The sequence below is a fragment of the Cryptomeria japonica genome, chromosome 6 (genome assembly GCF_030272615.1).
Source record: "Cryptomeria japonica chromosome 6, Sugi_1.0, whole genome shotgun sequence".
NCBI classification, from domain to species: domain Eukaryota; kingdom Viridiplantae; phylum Streptophyta; class Pinopsida; order Cupressales; family Cupressaceae; genus Cryptomeria; species Cryptomeria japonica.
This window is the reverse complement of record NC_081410.1, coordinates 63,441,529-63,454,259: the sequence shown is the minus strand read 5'-3', so window position 1 is coordinate 63,454,259 and position 12,731 is coordinate 63,441,529. Positions and strand designations below refer to the sequence as shown.

The following is a 12,731-nucleotide window of genomic DNA, read 5'->3' as shown; positions in this document are numbered from 1 at the left end:
GGCTCAGTAGTTCACTCAGAATGTTAGAGGGAGATATTTCTCTCCTCTTGTATGGGATCTTTAATCTCTCCTTAAACTTAATTATTAATTAAATGTAATCTATTAACTTAGTCCATTCCAACAGAAGATAACCATTAGCCATCAAGTAATGTACAAGCATAGACAATTATATGAGGATCATATCCTTCCATAATTCCAGATTTTCATTCCTAATTCCCAGTTGTATAGAGAGGAACTCAAGTACACATCACATTAAACACAAGGTGACTGTCTCATACATCTCACACACATAGTGACCAGCTCTAGCATACAACACATATACACAATGTCTAGCTCCAACATATGTCACATATGCACAAGGACTAGCTTCAATGAACATCACACATATATAGTGACTAGCTTTAGCATACATCACATACATAGTGAGCAACTCTAATGTATGCCTCATATACATAGTGAGAGGTTGACACATCCATAATGGCTAAATATCATTTGCCCATAGTGTCTCTCAAATAAAAGAAATGTTTGTGTGCTGCACACTACATTGTGGGTCACATTCTTTTTCCTAGTCTTCTACACCAACGAGTAAGTGGGAACATGATTTGATGTATCCCATACTATACCAAGTGTCTATCCTCATCCCAACACGGTCAAGTATACCATTTTCACATTAAGATATGCCCAAAATTATACTATGAGGTTGCTCCAATTATTACAGGTACCTATTCTTCATTAGAAACTCTCTTCCCTAGAGCCTATTGGATGTATAAGCAATAAGAATATCCATCACCAACATGTAACTGGCCCCAGACACACATGCTCCTAGAAAAATATGTCCAATACCCTAGATCAATGAGAGGTATCCCTTGCTTACATGCAATTGACGATATACATCCACTAACTAGGTGGTATGACTAGTAGTTTACTGACATTGTATGCTCCTTGACTATAGTCAATCTTGAGAAGATAAGCTTATCTTAAGCGGGTCACAAAATTTATCATTTGATGATCATCTCGGATAAGGAGGGTTGGTGTATGTGTAAGAGGAATACAATCCTCTACCTATGCCCTCATAGGTCCCTAACTCCATTTGTTGCTATAAAAGTTAGTGCATGTACCCTACTCAACACTGTAACTAGAAGAGAGGTTCCTAATTCAAAACAAGTAGATCATAATTGACTATTCTAGGAGTATATACACAAAGGCTTATAGGTCTATGATTTAATTTCATAAGCCCATGCAATCACTTGGATCAAACACAAGATGGCCTCTACTTAATAGATAAACAAGTTGACTATAAGGTAGTCGGCCCCTTCACTTTATTCAACTCGTTATTCAAAACACATTAAGTATTAAATACAATTTACTACGTTTTTGTGTCTTTCATAACCATCTTATACCCATTTCAGCCTTATTTGAAGCCTACTAGAGAGATAAGGTCAAACCAATTAAGAACAACCTTTAAATTTGGGAGTTATCCATTCCTCCCTCTACGAACTTGAGGTCACATGGGCATCCTACACCCAAGGACCATCTACATACCCACTTCTAAGCAGATCAAAGTCACATGTAGTTCTCCTCACAAGGTTTCTCAAAAGACACCTACATACAAGTTCCCATAACCAAGGTCCCCTTAATTACTATTTCATACTCCAATGAAGTTACTTTAAAGGATTCCTAATAATTAATAGTTCTTAATGACAAGGTGAGAATTCCAACACAATTCCCAATTTAGTAATATTATACTATAACATTTGCATCTAAGGGCATCAAGATCTTAAATTATATAGATCACCACTGTCATTTTCTTAAACCAATTTGAGCATCCCATAACTCTTACAATTACATATCGAGGATGGCATACAACATTTGGTACCTTGGTATTAAGACCACATAGTTTATAACTTGAGGTTCTATTTAGGCTTGAAACATAATAACATGTATATAATGGGATTTGGTAGACTTTAATATCAAAAGCGCATTAATTCATATGAACCCATTAGGTTAAAAGAAGAGTTGGACTAGTTCATTGCACCCTAATCATATTTCTCAAAGGTATCATATTATTGATGCCAACATAAATGATTGTTATCTTATCGTACTACGATGACATTAATGTATAGTATTTTATTAATGAATACATATTAAACTCTATGAACCTTATTACCTACTTGTGACATCAAAGACTTTCAATTGATGGTCAAGAATATCTTACTTTTGTCTAATTTATAACACACTATAGTAATCAAGGATTTAACAGACTTAAGAAAATATGCCCAATTTTCCATGCTTAGTTGACCAATATTAACATGTGCACTCATTTCCCAATTTGAATGGTTTGCCAACCACATATACCCCAATGTAGGAGTATGATATTATTAGAGTTCCCCATAAGGGATGAGATGCTCCATTTATTAATGCTAATGCATATGAAAATTATTTTATCATCTTATGTTGAGGCCAATAATGTAAAGGGCCACATATATTTAGCTCACTTTACAATAGTATCTACTTCATATCCAAAATTATTATATAAAAGTCAAGTTTTATTGTCAATCATTAGGATTCCTTTTAACAAATTCTCAACTACTAGTAGTACTCAACGTTATGCAATGAAAGCCAACATTATTCCGATATCAAGGTTCTCATATTCAAGAGATTGAAGGACATCATGTAGTCCCATTAAGCCTTTACCTTTACCCTCAATTCCAAAGTGAATTGTCAATAGTATCAAGTCATAATATTTAAAATACGTTTAATACCATGTGATTATAATATCACTAAATGAAGACATCATCCCTACACTTTCTTTTTCTAAGAATTAATATGGTTTCAACTCATATCATTGTCCTATAACTATTTCTAATAACCATGGTAATGAGATTATTGTCCTTAAAGCTATCTTCTTAAGATGAATATTTGTATAAATTGTAATGACTTATTCAACTATAAGAAAGTAGTCTACCTTAGTACTTAGCCATGTTGAAATATAACGACATTGTTCTAGTTTTGTTGCTAATTTTCTCTCATAATTACAAATGTATTCACATTTTAGAACAATCTATAAGACTGATAAAATGCACCAACCTCATAATATATTTTATAAATTAGTCTTATAAACACACTTTAAAACCTGTGCATTCTATCAACCCCATAACCAAAACTATGCTTTAGTATATATATAATTGGATAAGTCCCAACAGTATTTCTATCCTTCAATAACAATGCCTTCATGCCTAACTATGTTTGGACAACCATCGCAGTAAGTAATTGTTTTATGCTTGCAGCCCTGTATATTGTTTGGGAGTCGGAAGGGGCACCATTCCGCATAGTGACATCGCAGTTCTCTTTCCTGGTGCCATATCTGCATTTGTCAGGTTCCCCTTTTGTTAACAATGGACACCATACCTTCTTCAATAACCTTGCAGGTTGTGTCAGGTGGTATCTTTATGCTTCAAGTTATTTAGGTAATGTGCAGCATGGAAATGCCCTTTTGCAGGGATGTGACGTTTGATCATGTGGCTTCTAGATTCACCAGAGTCAACTTTGGCCCTCTACAACACATTTCGAGTCCCAAAATCATTCAAGATTAGGTGCACACCATTTTCCCTCATTTGATCTTAATAACTTTCTCAATGTCCATGTTTCCATTCCATTGCTTATACTCACTATTTTTAAATCAAATCTTGTAGTTTTAGGGCTAAATTTTTTATGTATGTCTGTTTATTAAAAAATTAGTACAGTAGAAAGAAATATTATTTTATACACATATTTGAAGGATGATAGTTATGTTCTTTTCTTTCATATTCTTACATTCCCTGTAACAAGCTTGCTCCATTCAATGTTTTCTTGAACAACATAGGTTTGCTTTACAAAGAAGTGCTTAAATAAATTTAATTGATTGAGTTTTTCCCACTTGGATCTTCAATCTCAGCCTTCATAGTAATTTGATTATGACATCTTATACATAAAATCCGAAATAGAAAATTCCTGCCTCCTGAACTTACAGTAAGTCCTTACAGCTGTATTTGTAGGTTGCTCAAACCCTGCTCTGGAGTATTGTTCAAACATTAAATGTAAGAGAAAAGAAAAAAAAAAAACTTAATTGTAATTATCAACTAAAATAACTTTAAATCTGTAGAACTAGAGCTATGTGTTTGCAGATCAAAAAATCGTTTCCTCTAAATCACCAAAAAGAATGGTGAAGCCCAGTACCCAATGCGGAGAAAGCACAACAAACTGAGGCAAATGCCTACTCAATAAAAAGAATTCTAAACTTCTTCATTCCTGAAATTTATAAGCCTAAAATCACAGACAGTTCTTCACAAAAAGAATCAGCCATAACAATCTAGTGATGCTGTATTTCTCCATCTTCTTAGAAAGATACACAGAATGCACATTTAGTGAGTAAAATCAAAACTCAAAATCTCATCTGAATTGCATCATGATGTTTGTTGAGCAGATGTCATGGTGGACAAGGGGAACAGAGGGTACTCCCTGGTAAAATCTCTGTCTTTTCTGTCTATTCCACCTACATTCTCCATTCCACACATTTTGTAAAAGAAATTGGCAGAGGACAAATGTAGCGGAAAAATACAGCCTTGCAATATGAGAGACAGCTGTAGAATGCAGACCACACAAACAGCCAATGTTACAAAGTTCTTTAAGTTAAGATTTACCGCTCAAGTGATGCTGCTTCACTTTTCTAGTTCACATTAAGAAATACTTGTCAACTTGATACATCTGTTCTTCTTGCTCTGAGCAACAAACTCCAGGTAGCTTGTGGCTCAATGGCAAGCTCTGATTGTTTACTAATAGTTGCCACCATGTCGTCGACACAAGTAATATAGCTGGTTTGGGCCATGAAAATCATTGGTCTCTGGTTCGATTCTGAGATTAGGATGTCTCTGGTTGAACTCTGAAATTCGAATTTATCTAGATGCATGTGGTTTGTGAGCGATTGCATGCATCTTAAGATCCCAACCAACTTGACAGTAAATAAGTCCTCCTTGTGGGATTCCCGGTGTAACAAAAAAAAGTTGCCACCATGTTCCAGATTATATAAAGTAATAGAAAGTTACACAAGAAAAAAGTTAAGACAGTAGAATAGGCAAAAGCTTTTGGAATACATTTAGCCAATTTTTCTCAAAAACAGAGGTTTCTGCTTCTAAAATGAAAGACGAAAACAGAAGAAAAATAATAAAGGTAGAAAAGGGTTTCACATTGCAATAGGATAAATGTATTTATGTTCACTCCCTTGGAACTGCCCCGCTGTAATTGGACATAAGTATTTTGAGTTCATCAAGCTTCTGTGCGAGATATCTTTGTTTTTGTGGGTGTAATTATTGAAAGAAAATTGCAGGTTCTTTTGAGGTTTGATTTTGGCATATATTTGAAGATTGGACAAAAAATTTAGTGTTTTCCCAGTGGACTGCCTACTAGACCTAGAACACAAACTAATGATAAAGCAGGTGATAAACCTCCCGCCGGATTAGACTCGAATTCCTTCAAACGTACGGCAAGGTTAGTACAAAGGACATTATAAGAAACCTTACTATTCTCCAACTACAATTGAATCAACGAGATCCTCAGCCGTTACATCTTCATTTGGAATTTGGCGATTTGTCAATGTGGGTTATTTCTGACAAGAGATTGCAATCGGTGAACTGGGTTTCATCACTGAAATCTTCATCCCAGCATAAAATGTCCTCCACATTGCAAACCCCCAAATCCTCAGCCACATTGATATCAATCCCAGATTTATCAATACAAGCCCCTGAATGTTGATCTGTGAGTGAACAAGTCACCATCAGCTCCTCAGACAGCAATCCTGCCCTAGCCTCAGAGTCAATCAGATTCAGATCCGTTGGGATACAATCAACGCCATCAACAGTCGACCCTTCCCTACTCAGCTCAGGGCCAATAAGCTCCTCTGCAATCGCAGGATCAGTAATGGCATTTGCACCAGCCCACCCCAAATCAGCCATTAATCCCTCTTCCTCGTTATAGGGCACCCGTCTCCTCTTTTTCCCGCTGCTGAGACTCGCCTTGTTCTGAAGCATCTGGGTAATCAAATTCGGATTGTTAACCACTGTAGCCAGAAATGAAATCATCTGCTGCGGCCTCTGCTCCGTCAATTCCAAGCGCCTCTTCAAATCCTCCATATCCTTATCAATACTTTCCTGCTCCTTCTTCAGCTGAACAATCTCCACAACAATGGCGTCCTCGTCCCCCTGCAAACCCCCTTCTAAACCATCGTTGTTCCCATCGCCCAAGTTCCGAGCCTGATGATTAGGCCTCCTCCGACGAATGCCAGCCAGCAATTGCTTCTGCCCACGCAAAAAGCTCTCATGGGCAAACTCCCATCGATCAGGATCCACCTTACGAAATCCCTGTCACATAAAACCAGAGCTTCAGTAAGCTTATCAAGAAAGGAAAACTGCACAACAATCAAAGGGTCATTAGATACAGACATATGTGTTGAGCTGTCGGATGAAGCTGGAGATGTTGCCATGCTTGAAGTAGCGAGGCAGCAGATTGAGGGAGAAATAATGTGGGTTCTTCACAACAAAGCTGTTATTGCCTACGCTCCATGACACGACAAAATCTGTGGATGGGTCGTCCACAATTTCGTACGTCTTTGTAAGAAAGCGCGTTCGCGTTGGCATTGGCATTGCACTTGTACTCCCCTCCATTGTTTTTCGCCCTTTTTTTCTGTCTACCTGTCGCAATCGTATAAGCTCCTTTCTCCGGCAGACGAGTCGGCAAATCTCGGCTAAATAAACTGATGGACGGCCCTTCGCGTAAGATCGAGACATTTCTTTCAAATTTTGTGCGTAAGATCGAGACATTTCTTTCAAATTTTGTTAAGTATATTTTCCAGAGCAAAGAAGGACGTGGCAAGTCAAACGTGGTTAACACAAATACCTATGCCGCATTGCTGATAATACTTCCAGAACCTCGTGTAATCAAGGGTTTCAAAAAGAACTCTTCACGGAGGGAGATATCAAGCAAGCACAAGAAACTTGACTAGTGTAAAACTCACATTATATTGATGTGATCGGCTGCAAGCTGAATTTTAAAATTGAGAGAGGGAGCTTCTTGGTCCATAAATTAAATTAACTTGTGGTTTTCACATAGAATAGACAACAAGAGCAGTGATTATTTTATACAAAAGTGGAGATATTAATCGTTCTAATTATCGTACTATTATGATCAATTTCGGAAAGTTTTTTGGGAGCATGGTTAGAATCATCAATTGAATAGAAAGAGAAGAAAAAATAGTGAAATGATAGGTATGTTTTAGACTAAAACAATCCACCACAGACTATTGCATCACTCTTAGACACTTCATTGAGAAGGTTTGGGACACACAAGGGAAAGAAGCTTTTTGTTGCTTTGTTGATTTAAAGAAAGTTTGATACGGTCTTTACAGACAAAATTTGGAGTAAAATGGAGGAACTTGAGATTCCTAATGAGCTTAGAGTTGCGGTGCATAAACTCTATGATTAGATTAGAGCTAAAATCTGAACTAAAGAGGGGATGTCTGAATGTTTTGGTAGTGATATTGGACTTAAATATGTGTGTCCTCTTTCCCTTACTTTGTTTGGCCTATGTATTGATAAACTTGAAGAATGGCTAAACAAAATTATTGGGGAAGTTATTCAGCTTGTAAGGTATGTAGTGAAGCTACTTTTATATGCAGATGATCTTATTCTAATTGCAAAAATTGCAAATAATTTAAGAGAACATTTGAAGGCACTTGAACTTTTTTGTTAAGAGGTCGGAATGCAAGTTGTTTGACATTTCAAATAACCAGAAGACAATTGAGAGGGAAGGGGGGTGAAGCAGTTGTCACAGATTACCAGAACATTAAGCAATTAAACTTTAATACCTGTAAAGCGGAAAAATCGAACCCTAGTCGTTCTCCCCTCACTAGGGTTGATGGTTTTCACTTAGGAGAGACTTTACATTCAAAAGAGGGGTTGAAACCCACAAGATCCAATCCCACGCAATGCAAGATTGGATTCTATATGAGTTTCAAGAGTTAAGACATCAAGGATACCCTCTTTTGTAAAGAATGTAGATAGAAAGATTGAACTAGGAATGCATGTAAAGTAGGAAAGATTCACTTATAAACAGAGATAGGAATATGATATGAAGCTGCGGACCTGGAATTAGCAGTAAAATGTTGAGATGGTATTGTTTTGCAAATTTGAGCGAAAGTTGACGGGACGATGGCGCCCGGCGTGCACACGGTCCTCTGAAAAATCCGCCAAACGAAGGGGGATCTGTTCGTCTCTGCACAAGGATTCCAGATCTCCAATTACAACCGCGTACCTGCAACCTACACACAGAAAAGCGAAGACGATTGGGGGGTTAGGGATTAGGGGTTTGCCCTTAGGTCAAACCCCGGTTTTGGAATTAACCAAGAAATGAGAAATGCCGTAAATGTAATGTAAAACAAGTACTAATACCTTGTTTTAAGGATGTTTGTATCCTTATATGCGAAGGTATAGATGTTGTTGTTTGTTGTATGTTGTATGTTGTAGCATGTGATCTCCTCTTCAATGGTTGAACCCTTGTCTTGAATGCAACACCTAGCCTTGAATGGAGACTTAGAATGATCAATTGCTTGAAGGAATGCTTGAATGCTTGAATGCTTGAATGTTTGAATATCGTTTCCATGCCTTGTACACATATGTCCCTCCTCCTCCAAATGGGAGAGGAAATGTAGTTTTTATACTTGCCAATTAGGGTTAAAAGACTGATTTTCCCGACCTTAGGCCGACCAGGAAATGTTATTTTCCAATTTGCAAACAAAAAGGCCCGAAGTCCCATAGGAGACCGGGCCCAAAATAGGGCCAGGGACCAGGGCGTTGGGCGCCATGGTCCTGGGGGACCAGGGCGCTGGGCGCTCTGGTCCCACCTCCCGGGACAGCAGGGTGCAAGGAGGATCAGGCCAGGGTACTGGAAAAATGCAGTTTTTGGTGTCATGAGCAAGTTTTGGGGTCTCCATTCAGGTTCCGTGTTGCATCGCCATCGTGAAGACCCAAATGCAGTCGAAATTGCAAGTGTCGCAATTTTAGGACGCTACATTTAGCCCCCACTTTAGCGGGAGTATAAGCGTACACTCATACTTCCGGTAAAGTACAAGGAAACAATATTGAAAAACTTTCACCACGTCAAGGAGGCAAGATACACCAAGCCCCCAGTGGACTAAGGATCTTACGACTTCGATTGACAAAGTAAAAAGGGAAGATCACGAGGGAGAACCATGACTGTCAGTAGTAAGGGTCCCTCACTATGAGTCATGCAAGAAAGATATCAAAAATTTTCAAGGCAAAGCTAAATTTGTCAAGAAATTTTCAAGTATCTTGAAAAGATATGAACGGGATGTATGCCCCCCTACGTTAAAGCGATCGCACACACCTCACCGGGGGTGATTGCTTTAAGGTAGTGATACATATAAGAATGAGAAGGGAAAGGAGCACGTTATCACAAGGATTTAGCCCCCAAGTGTGAGATAAGCCCAAGGATAATAGACACAAAACACAAAGCACAAGGTGACTTCGCTTTCCTCGGGGTCAGTATGCTGTATGATAATTCATGTATATCATATGTATGTATGCATAATTGTTCTTCATTCCCTAATCAAGGAAGGTCACCTAGAAGAAGGGAACACATGTGTCTTTTGAGTCAACATGAGAGAGACCAAAAGAGATCTCAATGCTTTGCATCGTCCTCAAGTAGACAACACTAAGGACAACAAATAGAAGAATGAGAATAACATATAAAAGAAGTAACAAAAGAAATAGAGGAGGAGAGAATCTGCTATGCTAATGAAACTAGTCTAGCACGTCATCTACCCCCCGATCTTGCTGATCAACATTTCGGGAAGGCAGGGAACACGCTAGAGGAGGAACATTCAACACAGCAGATGGAGCTATCACAAGATCCAAACAAGGGCTATGTTCATGTTCCAAGCCACGTTGTTCTTGTCTAGGAGCTAGAATAAGTGCTTTAGAAAATTCATTAGATAAATGGTTATCAATATCAACAAGTTCATATTCACTATCAGAAGCAAGAGAAGTAACATTTTCATCTATATCATCATCAAGATTTATAAAAATAGGATCTTTAACTCGCACAGGATCAAGACCATCATGCATCTTATGTTTAGGAGATTTTGGCTCAATCGTCGGCTGAGGAGAAAATGGAATAATGCTTGTTGAAGGTGTTTTTGGGGATTGCAAAGTTTGAGAAGCAGCTGCCTGAGCTCTAAGACGACGCTTTCGTCGGCGTTCACGTGCAGAACGATTTCGCCTAGTCTTAGTAGGAAGTTGCGAAGATTGAGGAGGAGGAATGTTCTCATCCTTATCACTTGGGTGTTTAGGTTGAGGTCTCTTAGGTTGAATAATAGGAGAAGAGGAAGGTCTCTTCTCTCTATAAAAGGAAGGAGGAGGAACTGCTCCATATAAGGGAGGAATATTCGGTTTAGGAAGGAGACCAAGTCCATCATGACGAGGAGGTATAGGTCTACTCTTAGGAGGTTTATTAGACATAGACATAGTCACATCCATAGGAATAGGTTGGGAATCTTCTTGAGGAAAGACATTAGTTTTATCTTTCAAAGGAAGAACTTCCTTCTCAAGAATGATAGGAATGTCAAGTTTGGGTGTTCTAGGTTCACTTAGAGATAGGATCATGTCTTTTTTCCACTTTTGATAAGATTTGAAAAGATGATCACTTCACGGAGGAAGAGATTGGAATTGTTTAGGCCAAAAGTAATCAATAGGAACGCTAGAAGTTCTTTTAGCTGGTTTAAAGAGACTATGATTGATAGTAACAACTTCACCATTATGGGGAAATTTCAAACACTTGTGAATAAGAGAAGCAATAGCTTTCATGGAAGATAGCCAAGGATAGCCTAGCTTCACACGAAATTGTTCGGATGATGGAATGATAGCAAAGTCCACATCAAGGGTTTTGTTATGGACCTCAATAGGTAATGTAATAGAACCAATTGCAGGAGAAGAAAATGCATCAAATAATTTCACAATCACATCTGTTTTGTCATAGATCACTTGATTCAATTGCAAAGTAAAAAGAAATTCTTCAGTAATGATATTAACCATGCAAGAAGGATCAATAAGCACTCCACGGCAAGGTGTGTTCTTGACTTTTGCAACTATATATAAAGGACCATCAGGAGCCCTGATAGTTTCACTAGAATCAAAGGTGATGGAAAGTTCTTTAGGGATTTTCTGCTGCTCTACAAAGTTAATCACATTCGGAGTCATAGACACAAGATCATCAGGTGAGACAGAGGAATCAGTAGTATCAATCGCATTAGAGGTAAGAGAAGGCAATGGATCAGTAAAAATCTGAAGATTTTGGTTAGGAGGAGCTACAGATGTATTGCCTTTATCATTCACTCCAGAAACAGAGATAATATTATTATCAATCAAATCTTGAATTTTACCCTTTAAAGCAAAACATTTTTCAGTATCATGCCCAGGTTGACGATGAAATTGACAAAAAGATTTGTTATCAAAATAGGGTGAATTAATTTTTGCAGGATCAATTTGCCTTATAGGAGGAAAAGTAAGCACATTTTGTTCCAATAACTTATTCATAATACTATGCAATGATTCATTCAAAGGAGTAAACTTTCTTTCTTTCTTGAAAAACTTAGAAATAGGAGACACACCTGATGCTGCATTCACATTGTTGTTGATGATGTTTTCATTGAATTTAATGGACTCTCTGTTCGGTTTAAACTTCCCAAATGGTTGTTGACTACTATCACCCTTATCACTCGGAGCCATAGGATGTGATTGTTCCATTTGACTCACAGTCAGTTGATAATTGTGAAGAGTTGCGCACAACTGTTGGAAAGAAGTAAACTCAGAAAACAGGAGTTTTTCTCTAATGTCTTTTTGTAAATTAGAAATGAAGATTCTTTGAATATCATTGTCAGGCACTGGAAAAGAAATTTGAGCATACAAATGCTTATATCTACCAATGAAATCAGTCACTTTTTCTTTAACACCTTGTTTACAATGCATTAAATCAATCAAAGTAACTTTAGGACTTATATCATTTTGAAATTGTTGAATGAAAGCATTTGCAAGTTGTTCGAAAGAAGTAATAGAATAGGAAGGCAACGAGCAATACCATTGTAGGGCTTTGTCTCTTAATGTTCTAGTAAACAGTTTTGCAAGCAACCTTTGGTCATAAGCAAAATCAGTACATATTGTTTGAAAGGTCTTAACATGTGTTAGAGGATCACCCTTACCATTATAAAGCTCCAAATGCGGAATTTCAACATGTTTAGGGGGAATGGCTCGGACAATGTCAAGAGAAAGTGGGCTCGCAACATCAAATGTGGGCACACTAAACTTAGATTGATTCATAGAGGCAATTTGTTGCTGTAAAGAAGAGACAGTTTGTGCAAGATTGTTAATGGTCGCTTCAGTCGAAGAGTTCATATTAGACGTGTTAGATTGTGATGGAGGTGTTATGTTATTGAAAGAAGGTAGAGAGTAAGGTGGTGGGACACTATGATAGTTAGTCATAGGAGATGATTGGAAAGGAGGAACACTACAAGGAGGAATGGAAGGGTTAAATGAATTGCCCCCTTGTGTCATGTTCATTTGTGGAGATATAAGAGGAACACTCACTGAAGGAATGAATGAAGAAGTTGGATTGAATGAAGGAAGAGGGTT

At 37.8% G+C, this 12,731-nt stretch overlaps 1 protein-coding gene across 1 annotated transcript; it reads right to left on the bottom strand.

The window, feature by feature from the left end:
* Nucleotides 1–4,260: 4,260 nt before the first annotated feature.
* On the bottom strand, nucleotides 4,261–6,866 carry LOC131064212 (heat stress transcription factor A-2). Its single transcript, XM_057998291.2, has 2 exons — nucleotides 6,474–6,866; nucleotides 4,261–6,392 (listed from the first exon to the last, which is right to left on the bottom strand). The coding sequence occupies exons 1-2, from the start codon at nucleotides 6,849–6,851 to the stop codon at nucleotides 5,604–5,606; spliced, it is 1,167 nt and encodes a 388-aa protein (XP_057854274.2). The 5' UTR covers nucleotides 6,852–6,866; the 3' UTR covers nucleotides 4,261–5,603.
* Nucleotides 6,867–12,731: the final 5,865 nt, after the last annotated feature.

Coding starts and splice junctions, on each gene's coding strand:
- LOC131064212 (XM_057998291.2), bottom strand. CDS start 6,851: ATGTCTCGATCTTACGCACAAAATTTGAAAGAAATGTCTCGATCTTAC. Junction 6,393..6,473: donor TCCGACAGCTCAACACATAT/GTCTGTATCTAA, acceptor TTTATGTGACAG/GGATTTCGTAAGGTGGATCC.